Genomic DNA, 11500 nt, shown 5'->3' on the forward strand with positions numbered 1-11500 from the left:
TTTTTTTTTTTTTTTTTTTTTTTTTTTTTTACTATTTTAGCAGGTTCATTTAAATAAAATAATCAGCCTGATAACAGATTTCTCCCTTTCTTTTTTTCTAATTGAGGCATAACTGACATACAACAGATTGTTTTTTTCTATATCATTTTGCCAGAAGTTTTTGCTAGGATCTGAATACCTCTTTTCCTGCATGACTCTGCTACAGGGAAAACTAAATAGGGAAAGAGTAACTTTTTCCTTCAGCTGTTTATCTTTCTCTAACCAGATATCTTTTATAACTGGGAAGAGAATAACACACCCTTCTTTTTTTTTTCAACCTGTCCCTTTGACATCTCTCTTAGAGAAAAAGAGAGTGAGAAGAAGCACAGCTCCTCCTGCACCTTTTTCTCATTGCTGAGAAGGAAATACATTGATTGCTATTTGTTGGAAATTGTGTCATACCTTATGTTTTTAGGAAATGTTTTCTAGAAATTAAATTGATCACATATAGTTATCTTTTTAAAGCAATTGAACTAATATATTTACCCTTCTGATTTTTAAAGGCTAAAGCAGTAGCTGCAGAATCTAATGCAACCTTCTTTAATATAAGTGCTGCAAGTTTAACTTCAAAATATGTGAGTGTTCTTTTTCCAGTATTGTCATGCTTTAAGTTACTGTCTAAATGTTACTGTGTTAAGAATAAATGGCAATAACCTTACACAAAGATGTTTTTCTATGAGTTTTATATCTATTACTTACATATTATTTAAATATCTTCTTTTTTTACTCCTCAAAGTAGAAAGTTATGTGCCTTTGTTAGGCTCGTTTAAGTAAAAGTGAAATTTTTCTGTGAGATTTGTTTGTTAGGGTTGTGTATTAAAATACCACAGACTAGCTGGCTTGAACAATAGAAATTTGGAGGATAGGAGTACAAGATCAGGTACTGGCAGAGGTCTCAGTTTTGTAAAGTAATTAAAAGTAACTATACAGTGATACTTCTCCTGGTTAAATTTTGCTTCCTGTGTGAAATTTTACAAGTAAAACTGTTGTTACAGTAGGTTACCTATATTAGCCTACAACAGAGAACACTGTCCTGGAAGTTAGGAGGTAGGGATGCCAACCTGACTTACCTACGGAACTGGCCTTAAGAAAGTATCACTTGGGGTTTTACTTCCTTTATAAAGTGTTTTTTTTTTTTTTTTTAATGTATTTTCTTATTTTTGGCTAGGCTGGGTCTTCATTTCCGCATGCAGGCTTTCTCTAGTTGTGGCGAGCAGGGACTACTCTCCTGTTGCGATGCACAGGCTTCTTATTGTGGTGGCTTCTCTTGTTGCGGAACACAGGCTCAGTAGTTGTATCCCTCAGGCTTAGTTGTTCCTGCAGCATGTGGAATCTTCCCAGATCAGGGTTTGAACCCAGGTTCCCTGCATTGACAGGTGGACTCAACCACTGGATCACCAGGGAAATCTTACAGGGTTGATGTCATAAGAGGTCATGTCTCTCAGTTCCTTCTGGCTCTGGGAATATTTGTTTTGCAGATTCTAAATCTGAGGCTTTTCCTGTTTTTCTTTATAATTTAATTTTCAATAAAAAGTATAGATGCCACCTAGAGGACAAAGTAGTTTTTGTAGTAGATTACCGCAAACCTCATGACCCTTTCAGAGCATAGATGCTTTGGTGCATAGAATGGCTTTAGTATAGTGTTCAAGCCCCTGATACTGTCTTAAGGAGTGTTCATAGACCACCTGGACCACCTAGAAATGCTTTAACATTTATTGACAGTGATATTGTGAGAATGGATTTTCAAGATGTTTTTAGTAAAGCAAGTTTTGTTTAGGAGAGCACGTTCCAACTTACGTGCTTCTATAAATACACCCTGCAGCCTACGGCTTACGGAATAGTGCTGCATCCCTCTGTCCTCTGGTGTTCCCTCTTCTCAGTAGTTATATCCCAACAGTTACTCCAGTCTCAAGTCTTAGAAATGCATAGTGAAACAAGACAGAGAGATATATATATATATATATTTTTTTTTTAAGTACTCACCAGATTCTCTTAATAAATAAGTAGTCTATTTACTGGTGTTATAAGGATCAATCAGTAACCCCCCTCACCCCTATTCTTTAAACCAAATCTTTGGTTGCTGCAAAGAAGGGAAGTTAAATTCCTAGGTACTAGATTTTCAGTAGTGAAATTAAAAAAGCTGGAAGGAACAATCTTGCATTTTATTGATTTAACAGTGTCCAATGCCTTGTTTTAGGTAGGAGAAGGAGAGAAATTGGTGAGAGCTCTTTTTGCTGTGGCTCGAGAACTTCAACCTTCCATAATTTTTATAGGTAAGAACATGTCTTCCAACAGCTTAGTTGAACATTTGTAAAGTTCCCTTCTTCCAAATGTGAGGGAATGATAAGAAAGATTATTCAGAAGTAAAAAGTTTTTTAAAATTTTTATTGAAGTATAGTTGCAGAAGTAAAAAGTTTTCAAAAAGCACAAGGTTAAAGACTGTCCAACAAATTGAGTAGGATACATTATATTAATAACCTAATGTATCCTAAATGTATAATAAACTAGGTTAATCTCAGATAACTCATGTAGCTTGGCTTTTAATTAAAGTTCCATCCTTGTATTTCCTCTAGATGAAGTTGATAGTCTTTTGTGTGAAAGAAGAGAAGGAGAACATGATGCTAGCAGACGTCTAAAAACTGAATTTCTAATAGAATTTGATGGTGTACGTATTGATTATGATATTTTTATGTGGTAGCATTGTAATGTATGTATTTTCCAATTGAATGGCCCAGATTAGAAGTAGATATCTTTATTGTGTTTTTCTTTGTTATTACTTTAAAAGTATTGAAAAAATTTTTGACTTACAGGTACAGTCTGCTGGAGATGACAGAGTGCTTGTAATGGGTGCAACCAACAGGCCACAAGAGCTTGATGAAGCTGTTCTCAGGTAGGGAAATTCATGTGGAAATGGGCACATTTATTACAGATGTATTTACTCCTTCATTCGTCTCACGTATTTCTTCTGTCTTTCGTTCTCAGTGTAAAGACTAAATTCATTGTTTTCCTCTCTATATCCATCCTCTGGCTTCTTGTTAGTAAACAAAACTTTTGAGGACAGGACCAGCATGATACCAGGAAAACTGTTTTTAACTTTATGGTTTTAGGCAAATTGCTTATTTCTTCTGGGTTGAATTAAAGTATCTTAAAACTCCAAAACTGATTTTTACCCTGCTAACACAGTTCATGGGAGCTGCATTCTCTCTTCTCATGTGTTTGAGCAAATGTGTTCCCTTTCTACTGGGAGGACAGTTTGACTCAACATAAAATTCTTGGACCTCCCGTTCCTTTCCTGAGGAATTTGTAACATTGCCTATTGTTTCTAGGACTGGATGTTGCAGTGTGAAAGTCTGAAGCCAGCCTGCTTTTATTCACATTTATGGGTTAACCCAGTAGGGTTAGTGTCTAATCTCTTTTCTACTACTACTTTTACTTTTGTGATCTTTGTTTTTGTGGTGGTTTTTCTTTTCTTTTTTATTGCTTTCCTGTTCTTTGCAGTCCCATTTTTCATCTTCTGTTGTCTTACTTCTTTGAATCTTTCTATCTCATTGAGCTCTAATTTCATAGGAGCCTTTTTTTTTTTTCATTAAATTATTTTCTTGGAAAGATATTTGGTCACAGTTTTAATTTGCTTTATGGCAAAATCCTCTTGTGCATGTTCTTCATTTTATCTATTTTATGTTTACTGTATTCTTTCCCCTCTTTTTTTGGTACTGTTTTTTAAAATCAGTCCTATGCTTTTGTCTGTTTTGCCTATTTTATTTGAATAAGGGGAGTTTTCTTGGAGAATGTAATTTTGAAAGGATGTTGTAGAAGAGCTAGAAAACTAAGATAGCAAGGCAAATATCTTGAATTATCCTATATACCCTGGACTGGTGGGCCATCTCCCTGACTCACAACAAAGACGCACCTGGTGAAGAAGTGTACATGTATGTAAATAAGAGATTGGGTCGATTTACTCTTCTTCCACTGAAAAAGATTTGGCCATTGCAAGACAGCTTGTCCTCTTGCCAGACTGACTGATATCTTCTTACAAAGATGTTGTGTCTTTGAGTTTCTTTGTTCAGTCTCATCTTCCTTGTCATTCCTTTGCTGCTGACTAGGGTCACATGATCTGCAGAGCCAGTCCTCACATGCTTGTTTAAATGTGGGGAGGTTAGTTTTATTCCCCTCAGAGTGTTCTCTGTTCCCTCTGGAAAACTGCTCTGACAACCGTGTCTGGAATTTGCAGTGGCGGGTCCTGTCTACATTCACCTTTGTGGTGTAATTTTCACTGCCCTAGGCAGGCCTTCTTCATACATTTTAGTTATAAACATTCCCTACTTTGCTGATGATGGACTTTACGTTTCTGTTTCTGTTGTTCTCGTTGGTTTTAGTTGTTCTCAGTTTCACGGAGATAGCAGAGATCTGTTTCTTCAACTTCTTATATCAGATATTTTGTTTTAAAGTGTTACTACTGTTAAAAAATACAGATACACAAATGGTTAATTTAAATCTGACAATACTAAGGATTTTTAAACAGTAACTGGAATTTTTAAAAATTTTATTGGAGTACAGTTGATTTACAATGCTCTGTTAGGTTCAGGTGTACAGCAGAGTGAGTCGGTTATACATATACATATATCCACTCTTCTTCAGATTCTTTCCCCATGTAGGTCATTACAGAGTGTTGGGCAGTCTTCCCTGTGGTATATACAGTAGATCCTTATTAGTTACCTATTTTATGTATTTAACTAGAATATTTTAAAAGAGTGACTTTTTACATTGATGACTACTAAAATGTATTCAAATGCCTTGAGCACTATACTTAAAGCTTTGTTTTTGTTATTTGCTGTTTAAATTCAAAACTGTATTTCTGAGATTGCTTGAATCCTTTTTTTAGGCGTTTTACCAAACGGGTTTATGTGTCTTTGCCAAATGAGGAGGTATGTATCCATGTTTGAACTTTTTAATTTTAGGCAGAAACAAGACCTACCATTTAACATTATTAAGTCTTCTAGTACATGGTACAGCTGCATTGGAAAGTTTGGCAGTTTCTTAAAAAGATGAACTTACTGTAAGACTCCACGGGCTTCCCAGGTGGCACAGTGCCTAAGAATCTGCCTGCCAGTGCAAGAGACGAAGAGGACGCGGTTCAGTCTCTGGGTCAGGAAGATCCCCTGGAGGAGGAAATGGCAACCCACTCCAGTATTCTTGCCTGGAGAATCCCATGGACAGAGGGGCCTGGCAGGCTACAGTCCATAGGGTTGCAAAGAGTCGGGCACGACTTAGCAACTGAGCATGCATGTAAGACTCCAGAATTTTATTCATAAGATTCTACTGAAGAAATGAAAACATGTATCTATAAAGACATGTACAAGAATTTTTACAACAGCATTGTAAATAATAGCCAAGAACTGCAAAAAAATCTAGTCATCAGTTGGTGAATAGATAAACAAATGTGCTAATTCCTTTTATTGCTAAATGGTACCATACTGTTCCATATGTGGTACTTTCACATACTGTAATATGGATGGACCTCAAAAGTATTTTATTAAGTGAGGGATGCCAGATGCAAAAGATTACCTATTATATGATTCCATTTATATGAAGTGTCTAAAAAAAGGCTATTTCTAGAAACATAAAGTAGATAGTGGTTAGCTAAGGCTTTGGGTGGAAGTCAGAATTAATTGCAAACAGACACAGGTGAGCTTTTTGGAGTGATAGAAATGTTCTAAAATTGGATTATGGTGATGGTTGCACAACTCTAATCTTATTAAAAGTCACTGAATTATAGCTTAAAGTGGGTGAGAGTCCATGTTGTATGAATCCATACCTTTAAATTGTGGTTGTCTATCTCAGACCCTTAACATCCTTGGTGGTAGCAGCAGCTATTTACTTAGTGCTTTATTTGGATTAGTTTTAACTCTTTTAGGAACTTTCAAAAAATTGTCATTTTAATAGATAAGAGTGAGGCTGTAAGAGGTAGAGTGTTTTGTGTGAAATCATAGAGCTTCTAAATGAGAGTTAGGGTTTGAACCTAACTCCTGGATATTTTATTAAGCTAACTCTTAGGACTGATAATTCTTTAATGTTTCTTTTCAGACACGACTACTTTTATTAAAAAATCTATTATGTAAACAAGGAAGCCCATTGACCCAAAAAGAACTAGCTCAACTTGCTAGGTGAGTGATTTGATTTCGTCTATCCTGCAGCTTTTCTTTATTTTTAAGAAGTCTTTTTCTGTTTTGTTTAAGCGCACGTCTGAAACGAGTAATTTATCTAAATACTTGTTTCATTCTCTACTTCCTTTATCTTTTCACTTATCTCATTTTCTTATGTATGATACCTAAATTTCAGTTTCTAAATCCTCTGGAAGACATGACCTATTAGCTATTTGCTAATGATGGTACTATATTTTTTTTAATACATTTAAGTTGTATTAAAATAATTTTTCAGATGTAAAACGTTGCGTATTTGCCCACACCACCAGGTATTTTCACTTAAACTTGTTCTTTTATATTACACATAATTTTTTTTAAACTTTGACGTCTTCAAGTTTTTTTTAGTAAGTGGTGTATTAAGTAGAAACTGAATATAGGAGATGCACTCATGCATTTTTAGTCATTGGAAAAAACTCAAAAAGTAATTTAAAATATTCAACAAGAATGTGAATAGCTAGTATTGATAGTAAAAACTCTTTGAGTTCCCAGATACCTATGAAAAAAGAACAAATTCAGTACTTGGAAATATTGAGAGCCTTCTTTGTTATTCCAGTAAAAAATCTGCTAATAATGTTTCTGCAGTTATTTAACAGAGTACACGATAAGTAAATGTTTTTTTCCTGTTCTATTTTCCTCTTCCTCTTGACTTCCCTAGTTCTTAGTTCCCTTTAATAATCTTTTGGCTGCCCAGGTGTTCCCACCGTGGCATCCCATTCAGGTGTACCTCTTTTTGCCAGTGTCTTCTACCCCAGACCCTTCCTTCACCCTGTCTGTCCTGTAGGGTGTCCTACAGATGAAGAAATCTTCCTTGATTGCCCCTCATTCCATCAAGGCAGTTCTTGGTCTAGATAGAGACTCATTAATCTATAGAGAAGCAATTGCAGTTATGTGTCAGTTGGCCAGCAATGGTTTATAGATGTAACTTCCAGGGCACATATTTACAACTTAATGGAGTCTCCTGGAGATGCAGTATACCTTAATCTAAAGGAATGGTTCTACTTCCTATTGCCATACACAAAGATAAACTCAAAATGGATTAAAGACCTAAATGTAAGACCAGAAACTATAAAACTCTGAGAGGAAAACATAGGCAGGACACTTGACGACATAATAAATCAAAACAAGATCCTCTATGACCCACCTCCTAGAGTAATGGAAATAAAAGCAAAAATAAACAAGTGGGACCAAATTAAATTTAAAAGCTTTTGCATTGCAAGGGAAACTATAAACATGGTGAAAAGAAAAGCCTCAAAATGGGAGAAAATAAAGCAAATGAAACAACTGAAAAAGGATTAATTTCCAAAATATACAAGAAGCTCATACAACTCAATACCAGAAAAACAAACAACCCAATCAAAAAGTGGGAAAAAGACCCTTAACAGATATTTCTCCAAAGAAGACATACAGATGTCTTAACAAACCCATGAAAAAATGCTCAGCATTGCTCATTTTAGAGAAATGCAAATCAAAACCATGATGAGATACCACCTGACACTGGTCAGAACGGCCCTCATCAAAAAGTCTATAAACAATAAATGCTGGAGAGGGTGTGGAGAAAAGGGAACCGTCTTGCACTGTTGGTGGGAATGTAAATTGATACAGCCACTATGGAAGATGGAATGGCGATTCCTTAAAAAGCTAGGAATAAACCACCATATGACCCAGCAGTCCCACTCCTAGGCATATACCCTGAGGAAATTGAAATTGAAAAAGACACATGTACTCCAGTGTTCATTGCAACACTATTTACAATAGCTAGAACATCAACAACAGATGAATGGATAAAGAATCTATGGTGCATATATACAATGGAATATTACTCAGCCACTTTTATGGGATGCATTTGGGTCAGTTCTAATGAAGTGGATGAACCTAAAGCCTACTATACAGAGTGAAGTGAGTCAGAGAAGTATAAACACCACATACTAACACATATATATTGAATCTAGAAAGATGGTACTGATGAGTTTATTTATAGGGCAGCAGTGGAGAAACAGATATAGAGAACAGACTTATGGACATGGGGTGGGGGAGGAAGAAGAGGGTGAGATATATGGAAAGAGTAACATGGAAAGTTAACAATACTATATATGTAAATAGATAGCCAATTGGAATTTGCTGTATACCTCTGGGAACTCGAACAGGGGCTCTGTATCAACCTAGAGGGGTGGGATGGGGAGGGAGATGGGAGGGAAGTTCAAGAGGGAGGGGACATATGTATACCTATGGCTGATTCATGTTGAGGTTTGGCAGAGAATAAAATTCTGTGAAGCAATTATCCTTCAATTAAAATAAATTGATTAAAAAATAAAAAGGGATTGATTCTAATGGTGAAAATTTGAGGCATTATAAGGAACCAGTAGGTTGTTTTGTTTTTAGTGAGTGGGCCTTCCTGTGCGCTTAAAAATCAAATCACAGAGCTGTCTGCTTGATGACAAGCAGGGTTTTTAGGGTTTTACCCTCTTATTATGTGGTGATTTTAAATCTGAAAAGGTAAAAATAACTTGTTCTTTCTCCCTTCTTATTCTCAGAATGACCAACGGATACTCAGGCAGTGATCTAACAGCTTTGGCAAAGGATGCAGCACTGGGTCCTATCCGAGGTAGGAGTTCCAGAGCTTGAAACATTTAGAACTGTTAATTACACCATTCAGAAGTTTAAGAAGTCATTATTGAGAGGTCTTTTTTATTCACTGGAAAGCAGTAAAGCTGAATCAGTGGAAAACTTGATTAAAACTTGATTCGGAGTTTCTAGACTTAAGGTTAAGTAACCTTTCTGAGAAAAGCTTTAGATTCATTGGCCACACATGCTCTGTAGCTCTGCTGCTGCTGCTGTTGCTGCTGCTTCTGCTGTTTCTTCTTTCTCTTCCTTTTCCTGCTCTTCCATTCTCCTCCTTCCTCCTCTTCTTCCTTCTCCTCATCCTCCTCCTTCCTCCCCTACCCTTTTTTTTTCCCCCACAACACAGAAAATGTGAAACCATTCTTAGCTCACAGACCATATAAAAACAGTCCATGGATCATTGTACCGTGAGCCTTGTTCTAGACAGCAGATTTTGCAACTTGATAGTAGGTTGGCAGCAAAAAAAAATAAAAACCCCTCAAGAATAAGAGAGCTTTTTTAAGCAAGTGAAAAAGAATAATAAAGGGAAAATGTTCTTATCTATTTATGGTTCTTTTCAGTTCAGTATTCTAATATCACTTGAAATTAATGTGTATAAGGAAACATATAAATAGATGTTTTTACTTTTATTATTATATGTTGTTTGAAAAATTGCAGCAAAGTATATCATTCATTGCTTTGTTTTGATTCAAGGTAATTTGTTGATTCTGAAATACCACATCTATCATTCTTAGGTTATGTTAAACTCAGGGTGATAATCACTTTAGAGTAGATGTTGTCAGCTACTTTTCCACAGGCAGCATGGGAAGTGGATGGGTGATGCTCCCAGGTTTGCACTCAGATGACTGGCTATGATGGCAAAGTAGAACATGGAACATGCAACTTCAGAGTATCTCTCTCACGGTCAAACAGACTGCTGCTGCTGCTAAGTCGCTTCAGTCGTGTCCGACTCTGTGTGACCCCATAGACGGCAGCCCACCAGGCTTCCGCCATCCCTGGGACTCTCCAGGCAAGAACACTGGAGTGGGTTGCCATTTCCTTCTCCCATGCACGAAAAGTAAAAAGTGAAAGTGAAGTCACTCAGTCGTGTCTGACTCTTAGCAACTCCATGGACTGCAGCCTACCAGATTTTCCAGGCAAGAGTACTAGAGTGGGGTGCCATTGCCTCCTCTGGTCAAACAGACTACTGGTTAATAACTGTTGCTTTGCTGCTGCTACTGCTAAGTCGCTTCAGTCGTGTCCGACTCTGTGCGACCCCATAGACGGAAGCCCACCAGTCTCCCCTGTCCCTGGGATTCTCCAGGCAAGAACACTGGAGTGGGTTGCCATTTCCTTCTCCAATGCGTGAAAGTGAAAAGTGAAAGTGAAGTCGCTTAGTCGTGTCTGACTCTTTGCGACCCCATGGACTGCAGCTTACCAGTCTCCTCCGTCCATGGGATTTGCCAGGCAAGAGTACTGGAGTGGGGTGCCATTGCCTTCTCCGAAGAACTGTTGCTTTAGAGAGTAATAAATATAACCTTGAGAATATATTTTGAAACTCTGGGTAAAGCATTTTAGTCAAGCTTTCATTATGTTGGAGGCATAATATCTTGTTCAGATAGTGAACTCAGAAACATTAGCTAATGTATAAATCATTTGTATTTTGGGGATATGTTAGCTGTTATTCTGAAAAAAAAAAAAGTTGTTGGCTTAAAACAACTAATGACTTTTGTAAAGAAGTTGCATTATTTTAAGTTTAGTTTCAGATTTATAGATTCTATTGTTCTTGAGCCATATATGAAGAAACCGATGCCTTCCTAAGAAAGAGTATTAGTCTAAGCATTTATAAATTGTATGTGCTCTTATTATTAATCTATTTTTCTCTTCATATAATGATTCATGTTGAACATATACTTTTAGATTATTGAACTTTGTTAACTTAAACTTGGAAGTCATTTTTTTCCCTAAGTGGCTCATTTTTATATTTTACAGAACTGAAACCAGAACAAGTGAAGAATATGTCTGCCAGTGAGGTAAACTATTTTATAATTATCTTTCTTTTGTCTGGTCCTGTAGATTGTAAAATATACCTTTTGTCTGGATTTTTCCAATTTGATTAGAAACCAGAAAAAATTACTTTTGCTTCATTTCAAAATATGGAGGACTGTCAAATGACGGTCTCCTTTGGTGTCCTTTGGTAATGCACAAAATATATTATATATAATCATTAAATCATTTTCTGTCAAATCATTATATAAATACTAAACAAAACAAACTTATAGGCAACTTGAGAATTCTATACATTGTAAAGATGGCTTGTAACAGGTTAACCCCTTGATGTTCTATTCTGTTAGTTTTTCAGTAATGTTTGTTTTCTTTCTTACAAAAGCAATACAGTTTCCATTGTAACATAATTTGTTACATCTTGAAAATATGGTAGGTCCCCTTAAGAGATGCTGAAGCATTACTTTAAAAAAAAAATTGCCTGCAAAATATAGAATTGGATATATAGAATGATCATAACTATGTATTCAGACATTTTAAATCAGATTTAAATTATGTAACTTATCTCTCAGAGCTCAGATAGCACCTGAGACATTACTAACCAACCAAAGAGACTTCATTCTTGGCATAGAATAGAGAAGAGAACTCCACTGGAG

At 36.2% G+C, this 11500-nt stretch overlaps 1 protein-coding gene across 1 annotated transcript in view; it reads left to right on the forward strand.

Annotated features, from left to right (window-relative positions):
- Positions 1–11500, forward strand: part of SPAST (spastin) — a 68778-nt gene that overhangs the window by 55875 nt on the left and 1403 nt on the right. The window contains exons 12-19 of the mRNA XM_010829882.1: positions 543–614; positions 2237–2312; positions 2613–2704; positions 2850–2929; positions 4922–4964; positions 6124–6203; positions 8774–8844; positions 10833–10873. Coding sequence (XP_010828184.1) covers positions 543–614; positions 2237–2312; positions 2613–2704; positions 2850–2929; positions 4922–4964; positions 6124–6203; positions 8774–8844; positions 10833–10873 — 555 coding nt within the window. The remainder of the gene's footprint in view (positions 1–542; positions 615–2236; positions 2313–2612; positions 2705–2849; positions 2930–4921; positions 4965–6123; positions 6204–8773; positions 8845–10832; positions 10874–11500) is intronic.

The sequence above is a fragment of the Bison bison genome, unplaced genomic scaffold (assembly GCF_000754665.1).
Source record: "Bison bison bison isolate TAMUID 2011002044 unplaced genomic scaffold, Bison_UMD1.0 scf7180017864508, whole genome shotgun sequence".
NCBI lineage: Eukaryota > Metazoa > Chordata > Mammalia > Artiodactyla > Bovidae > Bison > Bison bison.